Source organism: Pholis gunnellus (assembly GCF_910591455.1).
Source record: "Pholis gunnellus genome assembly, chromosome: 5".
Classification (NCBI taxonomy): domain Eukaryota; kingdom Metazoa; phylum Chordata; class Actinopteri; order Perciformes; family Pholidae; genus Pholis; species Pholis gunnellus.
In genome coordinates this window covers 4,317,523-4,339,216 of record NC_136531.1, presented here as the reverse complement: position 1 = coordinate 4,339,216, position 21,694 = coordinate 4,317,523, and the positions used below count along the sequence as shown (strand labels likewise).

The 21,694-nt window shown below is 42.6% G+C and overlaps 1 protein-coding gene across 4 annotated transcripts in view; it reads left to right on the top strand.

Annotated features, from left to right (window-relative positions):
* strn (striatin, calmodulin binding protein) overlaps positions 1 to 21,286 on the top strand; it is a 37,132-nt gene extending 15,846 nt beyond the window's left edge. The window contains exons 2-18 of one of the 4 annotated variants that reach the window (XM_079158855.1): positions 1,314 to 1,417; positions 1,996 to 2,069; positions 3,055 to 3,139; positions 6,161 to 6,331; positions 6,444 to 6,579; positions 7,003 to 7,165; positions 9,987 to 10,097; positions 11,293 to 11,433; positions 11,561 to 11,697; positions 12,522 to 12,697; positions 12,843 to 12,890; positions 13,373 to 13,494; positions 13,584 to 13,751; positions 14,587 to 14,727; positions 15,755 to 15,856; positions 16,683 to 16,769; positions 17,138 to 21,286. In XM_079158855.1, the coding sequence (XP_079014981.1) occupies positions 1,314 to 1,417; positions 1,996 to 2,069; positions 3,055 to 3,139; positions 6,161 to 6,331; positions 6,444 to 6,579; positions 7,003 to 7,165; positions 9,987 to 10,097; positions 11,293 to 11,433; positions 11,561 to 11,697; positions 12,522 to 12,697; positions 12,843 to 12,890; positions 13,373 to 13,494; positions 13,584 to 13,751; positions 14,587 to 14,727; positions 15,755 to 15,856; positions 16,683 to 16,769; positions 17,138 to 17,307 (2,136 nt within the window). In that variant the 3' untranslated portion in view covers positions 17,308 to 21,286. Of the gene's footprint in view, positions 1 to 1,313; positions 1,418 to 1,995; positions 2,070 to 3,054; positions 3,140 to 6,160; positions 6,332 to 6,443; positions 6,580 to 7,002; positions 7,166 to 9,986; positions 10,098 to 11,292; positions 11,434 to 11,539; positions 11,698 to 12,482; positions 12,698 to 12,842; positions 12,891 to 13,372; positions 13,495 to 13,583; positions 13,752 to 14,586; positions 14,728 to 15,754; positions 15,857 to 16,682; positions 16,770 to 17,137 lie in introns of all 4 variants that reach the window. The other 3 variants (XM_079158853.1, XM_079158854.1, XM_079158856.1) reach the window with 3 other exon arrangements.
* Positions 21,287 to 21,694: the final 408 nt, after the last annotated feature.

Below are 21,694 nucleotides of genomic sequence, written 5' to 3'. Positions count from 1 at the left end.
CAAAATACGTGTACAAACACATCAACATTGACTTCTCATCCTTCTCATCTTTTGCGCTCTATTTACGTCCTCGTTCATGACTATTTTCCTGTAGGTTTAGCTACAAATGCAGACTGAGACCAGCCTGGTTAGCATGCTAATGTTGGCTAATTAGCAGTAAACACAAAGACTGTTTGGATTTTTCATTAGTTCTGCGTGTATTTGATCATAAACAGAAGTAATTGTTGACCCGATGACGGCGCTACATGAACGTCGCTGCAGCTTTATGGAACCGTTTGTTTTGAACTCTCCTATTAAATATATAACAGCTGACCTGGTTTTTAAAGCGACGGCACACACAAACAACAGTCATATGGAGGAGGAGGAGGAGGAGGAGGAGGAGGGTTGAACCTCTGGAGTAAAGAAGTGTTTCAGGGTGTGACGTCAGCACTGATGCCATGAATCCAGCTGGGTAACAGCTGGGTCTCTGCACACGGAGCCTGCAGCGCCCTAACACACAGTGAACTCACTGTCATGGACGAATGTTATTTCATTGTTTAAGATCACGAAACCTTTCAGCTGCTTTTACATGTGTCGGATGTATGACTCTGACCAAACTGAACTAAGACGTAGACGCACAAAGTCGTAGCGCTCAGGGTTTCTGCTGCGCTCTCCGTCTGTCCTCTCGCTATGTTTGACCTCGACTCTTAGACGGTCACATGTCGTCTGTTCCCACGCTGCTTCCCGAGTCGCCTCCTCACGTCCGACCCGCGTCTTGAGAGGAGACGGTAAGACGGATCAGACGTATAGACGCGTTAGTCGGTCACAAGTAACCTCTCAGTCCCTGTCCCATTTCCCAGGAGGCTTTGGGGCCCTTGGATACCCGCTGACCTGACAGAAGAGTTAGCTCTTATTGTAAGATGCTCAATTTACACACAAACTTTTTCCATTCAAGCTTGAAAAAATATATATTTAAAAGGAAAAATACACGTGTAGACAGATGCATGAATATAAAAGCGTCAGAGGATCATCAAGGCAAATCATTACTGCAACGGAAAGAAATGATTCTCTGTTTTGTTGATTGAATGATTTTATAGTTTCTCACCATCATCCTCATGTTTAATGGACTTTAGATGTTTTTATCGAACCCCGCTGAGGTTTTGTGGCTTTCGCTGTTAATTTCCTCATGCAATTAACTGCACTTTGGCGTTTGATAGAAACTACGCAGCAGGGATCCAAACTTATGGACTGAAGGGATAAAAAAAGACGAAACGTGGTTTTCACCGTTCTATCTGTCCTCCGTCATCAGTCGGTGTTTCCTCTGCTCCCTCCAGGCTCAGATCGCCTTCCTGCAGGGGGAGAGACGAGGTCAGGAGAACCTGAAGAAAGACCTGGTGAGACGGATCAAGATGCTGGAGTACGCCCTCAAACAGGAGAGGTGAGCACACACACACACACTCACTCACTCACTCACCAAAGAACTTTGCTGTTTTGTTGACAATAATAAAAACGTATATAATCGCCGAGGACTCTCCGGTCCAACCTCAATAATCTAAAGTGTGACGAGGAGTTTAAAGGATTTAGAGTGACTCTGATTTACAAATACGATCAGTGTGAAAATGGATCCCTGCACCTCAAAGAGCAGCTTATCCTCTTATGGAATTATTAGTAATAAATCACATAATCTGGCGACGGATTTTCACACAGTTTGGCAGCGTTTGATTGGCAGGTCTGGACGCTGTTTACTGAAGCGTTTGGAAGAGGGGTGTTGTGGGAAAACTATAACGGACTTCATTAAGGACGTGACGGGACACCGCAACTCTCTTGGTTTAGTGTTAGCAGCACTTTAAAGGACCATTGTGGTACAATTGGTGCATCGTTTTCTGAATCATTCCAACTTCTCATATGTATTTCCATTACATTTATTGTGGAAATAAAGAATAACAATGTTCTAATATCTAAATACAGCCAGTGAGGCCTGCTCAGACATTGTGATAACCAATCTGTCTCCCTCAGGGCCAAATACCACAAGACAAAATATGGGACAGAACTGAACCAGGGAGAGATCATACCTCCAAGTTATGATTCAGGTAAGACAAACCTCTCTCCTCTCTCTGTATATGGTACTCTGCTGACATGTCCCGAACAGTCAAGTGACCGCTCCCACGCCGAGCGGCCGTCTCGTTGAATCCCCCGGGCAGAGGACGCGGACCCCGACTGTTGAAAAGTGTGAATTGTTCGAGTGCAGCATCGGACCACATCCGACTCTGTTAATGTGGTTAAAATCATCACTGAATCTCAATGGGTTTCCAGATAATCTATATGAAAATAAACGGGAAAGAATAGTCGCATTTAAAAAGCGCTAGAAAAAGGTCGCGTGATAAAAAAAAAGAGGCGCGAACGTCAGGCACGTCGTTTCGAGCGACAGGTCTCGGTGTGACCTGGGCCTGAGGGGTTCTGGTGCATTTGCAGGCGAATACAGAGACCGTGGCTTCATCAACTGGCTCTATGGATGTGATACCACGTGTCTCTGTGGCGAGGAAGAAGCTGCAGCTGGTGCAGGAGGTCAAGTAGTCACAAAAAGATATCGATGAGGAACTTTTAACACCAGCACTGTTACCAAACTCCTGTACGGGGCTTGACTGGGATGATCACAGCTGAGTGCCTCTGTGTGTGTTTTTACCACAGAACGAGACGGTCACCTCTACATGGCTGCATCTCACTGTTTGACAAAACAATCTTAACTCAAGGTCCACTTACTAGCTTATTGTGGAGCTTTCAACTGTATCACATGGTCTAAAAACTTCAAGAATGAACCACGTTTAGGCCAAAAGAAAATAAGTTTTGTGTGGAAGAAGCCAGTTGAGGTGGTTGAGATCAGGATGCCTCTCGGACGCCTCCCTGTGGATTTATTCTGGTCACGTCTGATGGGAAGAAGAAACAGAAACACGCTCTGGGGACGTTGTTTATCCCGTCTGGGGACCCGGCAGCAGGAGGAGCTGGAGGCTGTGGCTGTGGACGTATGGATGAATGAATGGATAGAAACATGTTGGTAATTGTCTCTCACTCACACAGATGAGGGGAATGACAGTGAAGCTCCCAGTCCTCCAAACAGCAGCCATCAGCTCAGCTGGAAACAAGGACGCCAGCTGCTCAGACAGTGAGTTTACACACACATGAACACACACACACACACAAACAGACTAATTTAGACTTCCACTGTGTCATGGGACAGCTGACTGTGTGCGTGTGTGCGTGTGTGTGTGTGTGTGTGTGTGTGTGTGTGTGTGTGTGTGTGTGTGTGTGTGTGTGAAAGCAGCTGAGTCAATCTTCTTAATGGAGATTAACACTTTTAATGGGAATAAAACCCACTAATCCGCTGTGACCAGTTGGAGCCGACAGTGTTGAGATCTTATACTTGAAATGTGAAAGTACATCATTACAAGTAAAAAGTACTGCTTTCAAAACATTACTTAAGTAAAATGTATACAATGTACGCAAAGTATGAAAAGTGAAAGTACTCGTAGTGTTTGGATTATTATTATACTCTACTTCTAAAGTTTTACTTTTTAATGTTTTAACTGTACATGTACTGTTTTAGGAAGACGTACTATATATATTTTACTTAAATAAAAGTACACACAGTGTAGAAATACTCTGTCCTGCATTGAACATTTTATTTAAGTGAAAGGGCAAAAGTATTGTCAGTACTCACTCTGCACAACAGCCCATGATGAAAAATATATATTTTATGTTATTGAACTGTAATTATAGATGCGTTAATGTGTTTAATGTTGCAGCTGGTGAAGTCACATCCTGCTGTGTAGCTTGTGAATTGTTTTATCTTAACTTATAATAATACTTGTTGATATTTGTTGGTTATATTTTGAATTATTAATCTGATTCTGAATCTTCACATTAACTTAAGTTATCAGATAAATGTGTTTGAGTAAAAAGTACAATAATTCCCTCTGAGATGTGGTGGAGCAGAAGTATGAAGTAGCAGAAAATAGAAATACTGAAGTAAAGCGCAAGTACCTTGAAATTGTATTTAGATGTAGTACTTGAGTTAATGTACTTAGTTACTCTCTGCCACTGTTTAGACGTTTAACTTATAACAATCCATAGTATTTCATGCACTGGTCACATGTTCAATGTATGAATACAAATCGTAACCTGCAAAGTAACTCCAGCTGATGAATAGTAGAAAGTAGCTGACGGGATCATTTTGTTATGAAGTGGAGTTTTTCCTGTTTTTTTGTGAGCTTTTCTTATCTAATGCGAGGGTCCAAGGACATCATATGTCGTACAGATTGTAAAGCCCTCGTAGGCAAATGTGGGATTTTGGCCTTTACAAATAAAATGTAATGTAATTGATAGTAGACGTCGGTCCGCTCAGCCCGTCTGGAGAAGCAGACGGGAGCAGAGCAGTGAACTGCTGTGGATGGAGGCAGCAGCAAAACCTGTTTCAAGTGCCTTAAATAAATCCATATCAGTTAAAGTGAATGATATATTTAGAATATTGTCTTGCCACCAGACAGTCCTTTCCAAAGGGAAACTGACACTAAGATCTGTTGAAGCAGCACTTCAGCATCAGTCGTACCTTTGTAAACAAACCAGAGACGCATCAATCGATCGTCTGCCAATCGAAACTCAACGTTCTTCAGCTGGTCGGTCGGTCACCGGTCATGACTGAAGTGCTCTGTCTTCTATTTATTTATTTATTTTAAGTGATTTGTTATCTTTATGTCTTTGTAAATATATTCTGGGTTCATTGGGTTCACAATGAACCCAATGAACCCAGAATGAATTTGTCTGGTGGGACAAAATAGACTCTGGTGGGCCGCCACAGTTTAGGTACTGAGCGCTTCTGTTTGGGATTGTGTTTGGTGTTTTTTTGTCTTTATTTTGTGTGGGTGTGTGTGTGTGTGTGTGTGTGTGTGTGCGCGCGAGCGTGTGCACGTGCACGTGCATGTGTGCGTGTGTGTGAGCAGTGGCTGTGTGGGGACAGTGAATGGAGGATTGTGTGGAAGTGTTGAAGCCTCCTGCGATCGGAGAGGCTGGTACAGAGGGAGGGAGGCCGACCTTCTCTCTCTCTCTGTCTATCTCTCTCTCTCTCTCTGTCTCTCTGTCTCTCTCTCTCTCTCTCTCTCTCTCTCTGTGTCTCTTTCTCTCTCTCTCTCTGTGTGTGTTAACAAACACACTAGATGCTATTTAGAATTAAACCTCCGTCCGATAAGACGCTGCTCTCAGGTCAGCCGGGTCCTGCTTCTCTCGGTGTCTCGGGGTGAAGTTACACAGAGATTAGTTTAAACGTCTGTTTGGACATCTGGATTCTTATTGGACGTCGCCCACCTTAACGGGTAAACTTTAGTATTTTTGTCATGTGAGACGAAGCAGAGCTTTGTCTTTGGTTTGTCTCATGACATAAAGTGCTAACATTTCTAACCTGTATGATGATGTTAGTTTTGTTGAACTCAACTATTTCTTGCACTCAAATGAGTTTCTAAAAACTCACTTATTGTCGGTTGAACGAAACCATAATTTGAATGCCAACTTTTTCTCAAACATTGTGTGTTGTTTTTTTTTCTCTGTGTGCATGTTGTCAAACATTGACTGGACCGATTACAGGGAGGACAGTCGGTGTGTCTTCGTTCCTAGACGTGGTGGCGTGGCCCTTTAAGGGCGCCGCTCCATTGATATAATCGTGGTGTTGTGTAGCTCAGCCGGTACAGCAAGGCACCGACGCTGCAGGAGGAAGAGACGAAGAGAATGAAGAGGAGCACTCAGGGAATACGGGAACGTTTTAATAACGCCAATGTATTCTATGACTTATAGTATGTGTGTACTGCAAATACCAGTATGTTATATCGGGATCAGCCTGATGGGATATTTGTCATGTATTCGTCTTTGTCAAGTGACACTTTGGAGATTTTCCAACGCTGGTCATCAGAAATATTTGATGATTTGAACAAATGAGATGAATCTGCATCCTTTTTATCGGTAACGGTGACGCTCTGCAGGGAGGAGAACATGGTTCCACTGTGAACGGTGTTTAGAAATTTAGCAGCTTATCATCCGATGATTAACCCTTGATTGTTCCTTCTCTTTCCCCTGAGCCTCCTCTGACCTGTCTCCTGTCTCCTGTCTCTTGTCTCCTGTCTCCTGTCTCCCCTCTCAGATACCTGCAGGAGGTCGGATACACAGACACCATCCTGGATGTGAAGTCTCAGAGAGTGAGAGCGCTGCTCGGTCTGACCGGAGACTCAGGGGAGAAACCTTCAGAGAGGAACGCCGAGCCGATGGTCAACGGCACCGAACCGTCCTCCCTGAAGGACAGCGGCATGGTCAGGTATGAGATGAGACGCTGTTTCTCCCCCAAAAGCACAGTTTTGTTGTCTCGTTGCTTTTTTTTTTTTAACCACCAGACTCACCTCCTCTCTTCGCTCTCGCTCTCCTCCCAGTAAACCCGACATGTCGGACTCGGCCACCGTGTTGGAGGCCTTTAAGTTCATAGAGAGCGCTGCAGCAGAATTCAGCGACGAGGACGACGAGGACGACAGCGAAGGACGGGACAAGACCATCTTAGACATGGCTACAGTAAGATATTAACACACTCTTTGGCAAACTACTGCTGTGAAACCTCACAGTGATGTTTACAAATCTGGTTTTCAGGTTTGTGACGATGCATCTTCCAGCTGATCCAAGAGTCTTTTTAAAGAGTTTATTAATCTGAAGAAGTAGGAGGATTTTAATCAACACATAAAGGAACATTTCATCCTTCAGTTTATCACAAACATTCAACATCAACACATCTGGAGATACGAGGTTTTCACTGGCCAGGAAGGAGATGAAGAACTGTAACTGTGACAAATGTAGTAAAAAGTACAATATTTACTTCTGAGATGTATAAAGCAGCATACATGTGTACCTTAGTACAGAACCTATTGCATTGGTATTGTCACAGTTATGATCCAGAGCCAGATTTTCAATAGTGTTCCTCATTTCCTAAACTTTAACCAGATGGTGAGGAAGAAACAGTCGTCCACCCCTTCCTCCACGACCTCTGACCTCAGCGACGACCCCGACACGGAGGAGGCTCTGAAGGGTTTCGATTTCTTGGCGAGTCCAGACGAGCTGGACGGGTCACCGGAGTCCAGGAGCGGGGAGGACAGCGGAGAGTGGGGTGAGACGAGGGGACGCGTTTAGATGAAGGGGTTTTCAATGTGTGAAGGTTTTAAAACCAAACCACCGCAGGTTTCTGTGATTGGTTGGAAATTAAATCCAGAGGACATTTAAACATGGGCACGGCCGCCCTGATGATCTGAAATTGGACTAAAGACGGAGTTTGGAGAAGTCCTGAAGTAGCGTCGTTCCAGTCATCTTCTCCCAGTTAAGATTCTTTCCGTGTTCATCGTTTTTAGATCAACGAGGTGATTTAAAACCGGTGAAACCAGCGTTTGCTCAGCTTGTTTCTCTGATAGATTGAGATCCAGACGTACGATAACTAGAATCCTTCATCCGGTTCAAACAAAAAGTTAAAAACATCCAAGATCTGAAAAGTGAATCGTAAAAATGTGGATTAAACCTGCACAGCGCAGACGAGGATTTCTCTGAGTTTTAACATGGTTGGTTTTAGACATTTTAATGCGGACATATAATATCTTTAAATACACACTCGTGTCTTCTATTTCAGAGTAAAGTTGAGTGACTACAGCTGAACACGGACAACGAGCCGAATGAACCTGAAGTAGATCCGGCTGCTTCGTGTAGAATTCTAATTAGTTAAATGACGTCAGAAGGAATAGGTTTGTGAGCTGCAGCACAAGGCCGACGCATATTTCCTCTTAACAGTAAATGTATAAATACAACTCTCTTTACAAAATAAAGTTCCCAGCTGGCGACCCGGCAGCCCCCGCAGTTTACTCAACAATCCTCCATTTTTCCACTGTTTCCTAGCAACGCATTCAGTGTCGTTAGGGCCGACGACAGCAATCCCCCACGCAGTCGGTGAGTCAACGCCTCACCGGCCAGATAGTTGTAAAGGAGTGCTGACTCAGCGCAGCGGGTCTCACCACACACTCGGGGCGAGGAGAACCATCTTTGTAGATTTCCTTCTGACCTTCCTCTGGCGCTGCCGTTGTTTTTGGAGTCTTTTCCCTCCGCAGTTTAAAACCAGTCTCAGGCCGCGTGCCGCCGCGTTGTGAAACACGTTTTGTCGTCTCTGACTCTGAAGGCTTTTTCTTTCTTCTTGAACCTCGCGCCGCCTCCGCCTCCGCAACCCCAAACGCATCGCTCGCCCCGGGCCCGCGAGGACGGATGATGAGAGCCATTGTTTATCACGGCAGCAGCAGATCCTGCAGACTCCCACTCAGGGTCGTTTCTCATCTTTGGATCTGTTCTTGTGACCTAAAAAAAAATCGATTTAAGAATCACGGAGCCTGGGAGAAAAAAAACTGAATTTAAGATTTAAAAAATCTTTGTCTCAAGACCGTCCATGATAGACATGATCGTTTTGGTGAAATGTTGTTTGCTTCCCTGTTAATGGGATAGGTCAGGTGCTTTGAAGTGGGGTTGTTTGAGGTACTCCATAGTCAGTGTATCCGGATATATGTTCAAAACTCCATCTACTGTATTAAAAACACCTCGTGAGTACCTCATACGACCCCACTGCAGAACAGCCGAATTATCCCTTTAAAGGTTTTTGTGGCTTCTTTATGATAAAGAGTCGATCTCCTGCGTTAACATCTCACTTCCAGAACTGCAGAGAGTTTAATTTGGATGCCAGCTGTTATTTTTTTTAAATTTATTTGTTTGTTATATCTCGCCCTGTTTTTGTCTCGTGTCCATTTCTGTTCCCACATTCAACAGCGTATTTGTTTGTTTGACACCAGAAGAGACTTGTGTTTGTGTTCCTCTTGTTTCTCTTTGTTGCTAATGTGCGGCGCCTCAGCAGAGTCTAAAAGTACTCGTGACGTTTACATGTTTATTAACAGTGTCCGTCCCACATTGCTCATTATATGGTATTTATATACTAATACAAAAGACACAATACCATTTTCTTTTTAAAGGCTGAAAGTTACAGGAAGTTTATTTTGGGTCTTTTTTTTTTGTAGTTTTGGCCTTCGGTTAGCTGCAAAGGTATTGATTGGATGTAAAAATGAAGATGAGCATTAATGTTTTAACTGGAGTCAGGAAGTGGTTAGCCTAGCTTAGCATAAAGACTGGCAGCTAGCCTGCGTCAGTCCAAAGCCTACCATCACCTCTAAAGCTCACTCTGGACTTGATTTGGTCGGACCCATGCTAGCGGTTTCCCCCTGCTGCCTGTCTTTATGCTAAGCTAGGCTAACCACGTCCTGACTCCGTGCATAACACACAAACATAAGATTGATCTTTTCATCTGGCTCCCAGGAAAGAAAATGAATCAACTTTTTTTTAAAGCTATTGTTGGTAATATTCTTCTTTTGTGTTGTGTTTGCTGAAATTCTCATCACATTCCAACAGCAGCAGCAATGTTCTGACAATGTTCTTTGTGTACGTTCATAACGCTAACTTTGGGGGAGGGGCTTTAGAGGGAGGCCTGAAGGGACGGACTGTCAGTGTTGAAGACTTGGCCACTTTCTTGCTAGATTTAGTGTGTTTTGGAGCTAGTTGCTGCTTCTTGCTGGGTTTTTAGGTTGCATACTCTTTGCTAGTTTCTCAACATTACCAACCCTAGCTTTAAGTATTCATTTAAAGCAACATTACAGTTGTCTACATTTTCCGCTTCCAAACCAGAGGTTTACATCACAACTGAAAGAATTTTTGGCCAAAACTACAAAAGACTACAAAAGATTTCCCTCCTAAAAAAACTTTCCTCCTCGTCCCGTCTGCCTCAGTAGGTTTGTCAAAGTCAAGTTCGATATGTCGTAGTGCATACAGACACTTATAACAGGTTTCTACCCCACTTTCCTCCTCCTCCTCCTCCTCCTCCTCCTCCTCCTCTTCCTCCCCCTGCTGGCCTGTAGAGAAGGAAGAGTCTCCTCTGGGGGAAGTGGCCTGGGACGTGGACCAGGAACTGATAGCCCAGCTCAAGGAGCGGTACAGGAAGGAACGCAAGGGCAAGAAGGGGGTAAAGAGTAAGTCCTGGACCAGGCCTGCAGCTCATCCTCTCTCCTCATCCTGATGTTTTTTTTATTTTTGTTCCTTTGAATCACTTTGTTTATCCGTTTTCTCTCCTCTCAGTCTGACACATATTTTATTCAACATTTCCAGCTTCAGATGTTTATCAGTATCTCGAAAGCCGAACCATTTAGTTGACATTTAGTCAATTCACTTTTGATCTGTTTGGCTTATTCACAAACATTTAACCATACCAGCCCATTTATTCTACCTCACCAACGCTATAACCCTTAAAGTCTCACTTTAATCCCCTGTTCATAGCTATACATCGGTCTCTGATCTCACTCTGCTTTGTCTCAGAGGTTTAAAGGTGTTTAGTGTTGGAGGGAACTAATGTGGACGTCCCTCTATCCTCCCTGTGTCCTCTGCCTCCTTTGTTTTGTCTCCTTTGAGAAAAAGCTCTGGTCTTGGTTACATTTGTGTTCCTCTTTTAATATCCTGGCGTTCCTTTTTGTTTTGTAGATCGTAGAATGCACCGACTTTAAACCATCACATTTAGTCTAATCTCTTCCTCTGGTTCTTAGTGAAGCATTAGAGTTTAAATCCATTTATCAGCACCAGAGAGATCCGTCATCCTTAATTGGCTTTTCTCTAAATGGATTATGCCGTTGACATAATGTCACAGTCGTGCAGTTTTCTGATATTGATGAATTGTGACGATATTTGGTGACGATATGAGTGCATCTCTAAACATTCCTGTGTGTTTCTTCACTGTCTGCAGCCGGTGCATTTCATCTACGTTTCTTCTTCTTCTTATTATTTCTGTTTACTGTCACGTTGTTTCTCTGGTTTTATTTGCCTTCATCTCCTCTGATCGATCCTGCACAGAGCTGCTGCTGCTGCTGCTGCTGCATCATCTTCTGCTTTATTTATATCCTTCCTTCATGTTGATTGTTTCTCTTTTGTGACAATATGAACTCATAAGACTTATTTTGCCTCCATTGTGCTGATGACTTTTTTTCCATCTCTCTCCTTTTCTTTCCATTATTCCTCTGCCTTTTTCCTGACTTGGCCTTTCTGTTTTCCTCTTCTGATTCTTGTCTCCTTCTTCTTTTCCCACTGTCCCTCCTCCTCCTCCTCCTCCTCCTCCTCCTCCTCCTCCTCCTCCTCCTCCTCCTCCTCCTCCTCCTCCTCCTCCTCCTCCTCCTCCAGGACCAAACCGGTCTCGGCTCCAGGACATGCTGGCTAACCTGCGGGAGAATGAGGAGCCCTCCATGCAGACGCCAGTAGCGCCCCCCTCCCGCCCCAGTGTACCCAGACTCAATGAGCAGGAAGTGGGGCGCCCTGAGGACGGTAACCTGCCCTCCTTCTGCATTCACTTCTGGTTCTGTGAACCAACTTATTAACATTATTAGTTAGTTGTGAATAATGTCGTTCACGAAGGTCTTTCTTATCCCAGCTGCCTGCTTTGTCTCCGTAGAGGCGATGACATTCCTGCCGTCGTCTGGGAAGTCGTTCATAATGGGCCGAGTGGACGAGGCGGTTTCTAACGAGCTGGGACTGGGAGAACTGGCCGGACTGACGGTCGCCAACGAGGCCGACAGCCTGGCGTACGACGTGAGTACAACAAACAGTCAGTCTGACTGTTTACAGAGGATTAGAAGTGAAGAAAAACACAAAGAACTCTTTAGCAGCCAGACGGCTTCAGAACCGGACTCCAGCCGTCAGGCCTCCCCTCAACAACACTAATGAAAAATGGTAAATCACTTAAAAAGGTACACGCAAAAAGAAAGAAACTTGTTATTTTCATTTCAGCTATTCCATTTTATTTGTATCATTTTATTATTATTGTTCACATTTTAAGAAATACTTGGAAAAACATTTTTTTTAAGTTTAATAAAGAGACTTCCTCGAGTCTTGTCGTCCCTGTGAGGAAACAAAACTTTACATTTTTACACTAATTTAATAAAAGAAATTCTAACCTGCTACACATCAGAGAGCTTTAGAAACGCTGGTTGGTGGACTTCGTTACCTTCGGACCAGAACCAGAACCAGGCTACCTGTTACCCTCTGTTTCCAGTCGTTATGCTAAGCTAAGCTAACCCGCTGCTGGCTGGAGCCTCATTTATCTACGGACACGTTCGTCAACGTTTCACAAAATGTTGAACTACTCCTTTAAGCCTTCAATAGTTTTTCAATTGAATGTTTTTAATTCAATTTTATTCTTTTTATTTTGTGATATCCATTTTAGTTTTTTAGCAGAATAAACAATAAATTACAGGGTAACTTTCTCCCAAACAGCAACAAGTGAGGACTCCTTTACATTCCAGTTGTGTCGGCAAACATACCTGAGATCAGGAATGTTCTCTGATTATGTAGAGTTTTGTCATTCTGCTTTAAAGGCTACAAACCATCATCATCACGTGGATTCTGCCCCTCAGATCACCAACAACACGGACGCTCTGAGGAAAACCTGGAACCCAAAGTTCACCCTGCGGAGCCACTTTGATTCGGTCCGGAGTCTGGCCTTCCACCCGGTGGAGCCCGTCCTGGTCACCGCCTCCGAGGATCACACCCTCAAACTGTGGAACCTCCAGAAGACGGCGCCCGCCAAGAAGTGAGTGTAAACTATATTTAATTCATTGAAGCAGTCTGATACGAGAGACGGGCCTTTGTTTCTGTTTTTCTAATCGTATATCTGATCATGTTTTAGTGTTTTTTTCTCTTAATACAAACTCTGTTCTGTGTTTATAATCCTCCAGATGTGCTGCTTTAGACGTGGAGCCCATCTATACATTCAGAGCTCACAGGTGAGATCCTCTTTACCACTTTGTAAAGGTTCTCAAAACTGTGTGCTGTACTTTACACAAGTCATACTCCTCATTACACATCTTTGTTTGAGTATTAAATATATTCTGATATCTTGCTCTACTTCACTCTTACTTTATAGAAAACAGCTCAATTTACAGCTCAGAGGTTGAGCTCAGCACCAGAACGTTCACATAACATCCGAGTTTAAGATACATTTTGGGTTAATTCTATGAAACAAAGTGAAATAAAATATGAGAAAATTACCAAAAATCTAGAATTCAGATTTACCATCAGAATAAATCCAAGAGTAATCCTAAAAGTCAAGTCTTAATAATCACTTTCATTCCTTAAAAGTCTTAAAAATGTTTTAATGAAACTGTATGCAAACAGCACTCATACATATTATTCATTATTAATACAGAAATGTCTGGGTACTGGTATGAAACGTTGTTGAAGTAAAGGATGTCTCCCCCCCGCGTAGCGGTGCTGTGCTGTGCGTCACCATGAGCTCGAGTGGTGAGCAGTGCTTCAGTGGGGGGGTGGACGGTACCGTCCAGAGCTGGAACACCCCCAACCCCAACATCGACCCCTACGACTCATATGGTACGTCCCAGCAATCATTTAGGACGGCTGTTGCAGGAAGTGTATTCTTGACGCCTCACGTTTTGATTGTTGTTGTTTTTTTCCCGCAGAGCCCTCTGTCCTGCGGGGGGCGCTGTGTGGTCACACGGACTCGGTGTGGGGTCTGGTCTACAGCTCGGCTCACCAGCGCCTCCTCTCCTGCTCGGCCGACGGGACGGTCCGGCTGTGGAACGCCGCCGACACCTCGCCGTCTCTCGCTGTTTTCAACGAGAGAGGAGGTGAGAAACGCAGGCGGTTTGTTACTGTAAAGAGATCGGTGTCAACACGTTGGTCCAGCAGGAAACTATCAGAGGGAGTCCACATTCACGGTCCCCAGGGGATGAATCATGATGACTTCCTGTGGTTAAAATACTAACTTTACTTCAGGACAGGAAATCCTGACATAACAAATTACACCAAAACATTCCTAAGTATTAATAAAAACCACGAGTAACGTCAGAGCTTATTAAGGTCTTTAATAATTTAGCACCGGGACCTTTAATACCCGTCCCGACCTTCTGATAACTAAAAAAAAGCAAAAGGCTCTCGTACCAAATTACATCTCTGCAAGAAGGTTTTATTTTTCTATATATACATTTGATTTTTCTGATTTAAACAGTGGTGGAAAGTATTAGTACCACACTGTGAAAATACTCCACTACAAGTAAAAGGTCTGCATTTCAAATGTACTTAAGTAAAATGTATGTAAAGTACTTAAAGTAATGTCCAGTGAAATGTTGATGTTTCTGGATTAATATTACTGCTGCATTAATGTGTATGTTGCGTTTCAGGGCTCTAGATGTTGAGGTAATTAATAAAAACATAATTAAAGAGCTGGATGAGGGCGTAATATTCAGAGTCTTTTTTACCTACTTGAGAAAATGTTCATATTTATATTCCACCACTGGATTTGAAACTCGTAACATGCGACAATATTACAAAACTCTCAAAGAATACTCATCAGGAAGCGCTCACAGTGTATACATCGGTTTCTTCACATTTAAACAGTTGCATTTTTTGATTCGTCGGTGTCTCTTCCACGCGGTTAACCTCTGCTGCCCGTGTTTGTTTCAGAGCTCGGAGTGCCGACGTCGGTAGACCTGGTGAGCAGCGACTCGGCTCACATGGTGACGTCCTTCACCACCGGCCACATCGGACTCTTCAACATGGAGACGCAGCAGCTCGTCCTGAAGCTGGAGTCTGCCGGACCGCCAGGTAAATCAACCGACCAATCACACGAGTCCAAATGAGGCGAAAGTGTCTGATCGGATCAGTACTGATCCATCTGAGGCTGAGAAGTCAGATAATTAGACCTCAAGGTTGCACAAACAGCAGCTGAATAACAGACTACTGCTGAATAAAATACTTTTACTTGTGCTGCAGTATTTATACAATGTTGTGCTGATCTTTTACTTAACAACAGGATCTGAACTCTGTTTAAAATCCTGCTTTTGTTCGTCTTATTATGTATTTACTTTAGTGCAAAATGTCCTTTTAAGACGCTATAAAACTGAAAATGATGTTGTCTTTCTTCACATTCCTTCTGTCCACATTACAGGATCAGTCTGGCATTATTCTGTATTTTTATTCTGGTCAAAAAAATCCCCCGAAAAAGATCAAAACCAACATTGTGTTAGTCCGTCTCTCAATGCATTCAGACTCACAAATGGTTCCTTCTGAAGACGCACACTTTTAAAAACACAAATATGTAGTTTCATGTTTAAAACAGGCTCAGTAATTTCCTGAAACAGCTGGTCACTGTAGCTTCTAATCAAACAAACAGGAGGAAATAGTGCATATGTTGGGGACTATCTTCAGCGGCGTATGAATCCACATTTGTTGCGTGTGCGTGTGCGTGTGCGTGTGCGTGTGCGTGTGTGTGTGTGTGTGTGTGTGTGTGTGTGTGTTCATGGTGATGAAGGAACATGTCACCCAGTGACACAGCTCACTAATGTGTTACAATGGAGCTCTGTGGCTCAGAGGAAGAAGATCTATAAAGCTTTAACACACACGATACTTGATAATCATTCACTGTTGGTTTGGATTGATGAAATGTTGACTTTTACAGAGATAAACTGAACGCTCTCCTGCAGCGTGTTCCCTTGATGCTTCAGGTGTCTGTGTTTCCTGCAGTGGCCATGAGAGGAAACCATCTCCTCCAAAGTGCTTTCTGTCCCGATGGACTGAAGATTGTAGGTATTGAAATGCTAATGTTGTCCTTCTCACGTCCGCCTCCACACAGAAGCTCCGTGCAAGATCAATAGAGTGCTGAGTCACCCCACGCTGCCAATCACCATCACAGCTCAGGAGGACCGGCACATCCAGTTCTTCGATAATAGCACAGGTAACATTACATCATCATCACCATCATCATCATCATCTCCACCAGCTGCTGCAGAGAAGGCTTTTCTGTTACATTTAAAGCAACACGCCAACAATTTTACACGTCGAATCCTGTTTACTTTGTCACGAATAATCCCACTCAGCTCGAGAATGCTGTTGTATAATCGTCTGGTGGCTCAGCAGGAGGTACGGTATGTCGAGATGACATCACCATGACATCATCGGGGTTACCTCAGCTTGAGCTCGCAGACTATAAATAAACGTAAACCTGCTCTACAAATTCAAGGTGGAAAGGGTTTGCTTTGTATGTGGCCGTTTATCAGGCAGGGGGGCTCTAATAAAGGTTGCTACTGAGTTGCATTATGGGTAAATGTAGGAGTTTTTTGGAGCTTGACCCATACCAGTCGGGATTCTCTCTCACACGGCTAATTACTTTATGGAAGCAAAATACTAAACGTCCACCTGGACTCAATTAATGGGATTCTAGTTATAGTTTGGTAATTGGATTAAAGTTCCGTAGTCTTCTTCAATGCATCATGTCGTTAAATATTCATACACGTTTCTGTCCATCTGAACCGACATCTGGTGATGATACATCATTAAGAAACAGATAACAGTGTAACTTTTCATAAAATAACATTTAACACATTTAGCAATGTACTGTGTGCATTACCTCACACTTACAACGTTGATTACAAGAGATGAATTCCTTTTATCTTTTTGATACGCCTCAATAAAAAGTGATTGTGATTCACCATGTCTTATATTTTCTCTTCATATAAATCTGTGTCAAAGTGACATTTTTCTTCTTCTGTTTTGAATTGAAGGTAAACTGATCCACTCGATGGTTGCTCACCTGGACTCGGTCACGTGTCTCGCTGTGGATCCAAACGGACTTTACCTCATGTCTGGAAGTGAGTCCAACCTAAACAAATATGATATTTAATATATATTCAGATTGATACACCGGTCTCCACCAGTGCTGGGAAATACGCTTAGTTACTCTCTTAGCCAGTATATATATATATATATATATACACAAAATAAAACATGTAAGAATACAGTCATAGTATAAAATTCCAACAAAATGTATATAAATGATCCTGTGTGGACTAAATTGTACAAAAATCTACACAACAACAACAACAACATACAAACGTAAGTCCCGCCTCTCTCCGGGTAGGTAGCCAATCAGGGTTTAGGCTCCCTGGACACGCCCCCCTGAACCTGCTCTACACCGTCCTCCCTCCTCATTGGCTCTCTCTCTCTCTCTTCCTCCCAGGCCACGACTGCTCGATCCGTCTGTGGAACATGGAGAGCAAGACGTGCATCCAGGAGTTCACCGCTCACCGCAAGAAGTCCGAGGAGTCGATCCACGACGTGGCGTTCCACCCCACCAAGTGCTACATCGGCAGCGCCGGGGCCGACGCGCTCGCCAAGGTCTTCGTATGACCTGAAACGACAGAGGGTGGAGCGGCAACGAGAAGTGAGAGGGTGGAGTTCGTCTCCACCTCTGAGTCTGGGGAAGCAGAAAACCTGAAGGTGACTGTTTACGTGGACTGCTCCTTTAAAGATTTGTCAAATATTCCCCCCCCCCCCCCCCCCCTCCCTCTTCGGACTTAGGCTGGCCCGGGTCCCGAAACAAAGACACCTCTGGATGAGACGATGAATGAAAACAGGAAGTGGCAAAACATATAAATAAACAGGAACTCTCGGTACATTTTTAGTAAAGCTGGAATTCTTTTTTCTTTAACATAGAAACTCTCCGCCATCACTGACCCCAAACACAGCCAGTGTCTGTTGATGTTGCTTCTAAACATTGTTCATGATTAATGTGCCTTTTTTCTTCACATGAATTATTTTAGGTGTTGAGGAAAATGTATTTTGTTCACGAGAAGATCGACTTTTTTGAAAAGTAACGACCTAATTTAAAAAAAAATACAATTCTGTCTTCAAAATGATTCATTTTCTAACAAGTGAAGATTAAATCCCCTCATTTCACTCTGGATGAGATCCCACTCTGCACTAGAAGTTTTGCTTAATTTGGTGTAATTTTAATTTTCTCCCGTTTAAGTTGTTGCCTGCAGCCTGAGGAAGACTTTGTCTGATTTTGTAGATCCTGTAGAGGTCTGGAGGTCCGGTCACTGGTCTGGAATCAGTGACACTTGTGCTGAGTGGACAGTCACAGTGACTCAGCAGGTCAGATCACAAACATCGGAAGAGTTTTATTTCAAAATGAGAAAGCCTTTCATCAGAGAAGATGCGTCACTCCGTTCACATAGTTGGAGCAACAACACTCACAGACAATTAGCTGGAGTTTCATTTCTATGCTTTTATTCTCTGCACAGTCAGCTGTGGTTCGCCATAGAAAAAGAGAAATCGGTGTCGTAGTTTTGATGACAAATCAATGGATTTTGGCAGCAGCAGTGAGAATTTTGTGTTGTTGTGAGTTTAAAGGAGCAATGTGTAGGATGTAGAGGCCTCTAGTGGTGAGTTTGCAGATTGCAATCAACCGTTCACAAGTGTGTCGGAGAACTACGGTGGCCTTCAGGTAAAAACTCAAAAGGTTTGTCCGTTCTGAGCCTCTGTAGAAACATGGCGCTCATAGATTGGTGTTAGATATGAAGAGCTCATTCTCAGCTGACAAATACACAATAATTCTTAGTATCATGTGATTTACACTCTAATACAAACATATATTTTATTCCATTTCTGCCAATAGAACCCTTTAAATCCTACACACTGGCCCTTTAAGAGCAGGAGAGCTGCTCAGGAATTGGATGGTTTGTTAAACTTCCTGTCGACAACACTGTGCTGCCGCTCTTTGGTGTCGTGTTTAAAGTCGACACAGGGTCATTTGTGTCCTCCACATTCCCACCTGAGCACCAAACATGCACAGACACACTGGCTGTAGAGCTTTTTCTTTTACATCGAAGATGAACACTACAGAGAACATAGCCGGTCATTTTGAAATGAAACCCTTCCGAGTGTTTAAGCGGCTGCAGAGCTGTGACATGTCGTTGATGATAACTACTAAACTGTACCGAGCCTCCACATCTGCCGTCATGTGACACTTATGATGGTTCTAGATCAAATCAAGAGCTTCTCTCCAAAGGGAAATAGGTTGAAAAAACAACGACAAATGAATCTGGATTAACTGAAATATTTCAGGTTTTAATTCTTGGCCAAATGTTCAGGATTGAATCTCTTCCGGTTCATTAGTTTTGATCGACGTTGTGGCGGCGAGGCTCCATTTGAAAACCTGCTGCTTTTTTATTGTGTATTTATAGTTGAAGATTTGTGACAAACTGCAGCGAGAGAACCTGCAGTGAAGCTTTTCTCATTTTTCTGTTTTACTTTTGATCACATAAAGTATTTATTAATTACTTAATGACGCCAAATTAAAGCCAAAAGATTGAACCGAGACAACGAGACGCTTCCTACTAAACCTGACGGTTGTTGTTGCTAACGCTAATTAGCTCATTTTGTTGTGAAATAACGGTAGTGCAACACTTTTCGTAACAACTGTTTAGTTCCCAAACTGCACACAAGCTCCCCTCAACGCTTTATGTGCTGACTGCCTGAAGATATTGTATTTCGTGTAATTATTATTATTACTATTATTATTATTATTACTACACTATTTGGAGCGATTACTAGTTTTTTAAACGACTCTTTGTGTTTGGTGACAGACTTGTAAAGATACAAGTAGAGACGTGTTTTCTGTTTTACTTGAAAAGTGAAGTTTATTCCTTTGGGTTTCTGCTGGTGTTGTAAGACGTACGTATACATGACTTTACCTCTTAGCACTACATAACACTTTGATTTTGCTTTTTACCAAATTATCATCTCCAAAAACGCAGCCGTGTTGGTGGGATGGAGGGAAACTTTTGGGGAGTTTGTGTTGCTCTTCTTTTTAACGTAAAACGATACGGTGTAAAAAGGGTGAACAGATATGTGTACAGTTTTTAAGTATTACAGCAGATCTATTTATAAATGTGGTGTAATTTAAGGGACATTTTAACCGCAAAGTGAGCAAGTCAGCGAATCATTCACCGACTTCTAGTTGAGCCGAAAGATCAAACTTTATTTATGAGACACGTAAACACACAGCTTTGCTGTAAAACGATGTAGAACATGTGTGGAGTCTGGTTGTTTTGGTGCTTCACCTCATCTCAGTCTGAGCTCAGTGACAGAAATGTCCTTTTGGTGTGAACTGTTCCTTTAAATCAACTGTTTTAATGTGACGATACGACACATTTAAACTTTGATTCTGGCACTTTTTGAAATGTCTGTATCCAAAACGTTTGCTTCAAATCCAGAAGAAAACTACTAAAGAATCTCCCCACAATAACATACACCAGAGCGGTGTTTTCCATGTTTATCCAGTCCGACAAATTTGGAAAAGTTACATCAACCAATCAGAGAGTCTCACAGGGGCACATGATGCACTCTCTGCAATTACCCAGAACACCCTTCTGCTTACATTCATGTGTATTTTTGCAGAACAATAATATTTATGATATTTGAACATGTACGGAGAGAAAACGATAAAACTGTCTTCTTGTGGACGTACTCAACCTTTCAACCAACAGCAAATGTTTCACTAGATTCAGAACATTTAGACTCGGCTACAGTCTGGACACGGAGATGAAATCTGGATCTCTGCAGACCTCAAAAACACAATCCAACTGGAATAACTTGAGAGAGAGTTGAACATCACTCGTGACGAAAGGGTTTGTGTGGCTCCTTTTTAAAGGGTCATGAGCCAAAAGAAAAGTTTGGGAACCGCTGATTTAAAGTGACAGGAAACATTCAGTGGATGCAGGAAATGAGCAGAATCACATTGGGACTGTGCTGCAAGTGACAGGAACAGATTTGTGGTGATTTTGAATGGAGTCTGGTTGTTTGTTGTTAATCCTGTCTGCAAATGAATGAAAGTAAAGCCTAAATAAAATAAAGTAAAGGTGTTTTTTGCTCCATATTTTTGGTTTATATCCGTACTCAAATAATCCGACAAGAGCTGAACCAGAATCAACCTCAACAATACCAGACTCTATTCACAGCCGTCTACTTTATTTCACTTTCAGAGCAATAGAATCAGTGTGTTTTCCATTACTTTAATCTAATTTACCATTTTACACTGATCATGGTCACCCACACTACACGAGCAGTAACACTAGTCAGTCGTGATGTAGGCAGCTGAACTCTAGTCAGATTTATATTTTGTTGTTTTCAGAGCTGAACCTTCGGACTGAATAAAACCTGTTCAGTTTGCCTGTAAATGATTGTTGTCCTTCAATGTGTACAGTGAAACTATTAAAGAGAGATTATAGATGCTAATCTGGCTGTACATAAAGTACATACAGGTGTTGTTTCCTTTTTTTCCATTGTTGTTGGGTTGTTTTTCAAAATGGGAGAGTGATTTATCAGTAACAACAATAAAGAAATATGTTGTATATCATGTTTGTTTAGAGTTTTTTTTTTTTTTTACAGCCTCATGTTGAAACTACAGCAACACACACTCACAACAAATGTGTCTTTAATTGCAATTGCATACGTAAAGCAATTAAACATTTTGCATTATGAAGGCTTCTCACCGAAAAAAACATTACAATTAATTATGGAAGACATTTGAATAACATAGACAATAGTAGAAAGTAAACCTACAATAATGAAATGTACTGACAATAAAATAAACCTCAGACAAGTGTGAGAAACAAAAGCATAAAACTAAAGTATTTTTACTCATCAAACTTAAGCCTAAATTCAAAGTCTGTGAAATAAATGGAATCGTACTGATCAACACTTTGTATTATACTTTCTTATTCTTTTGGTT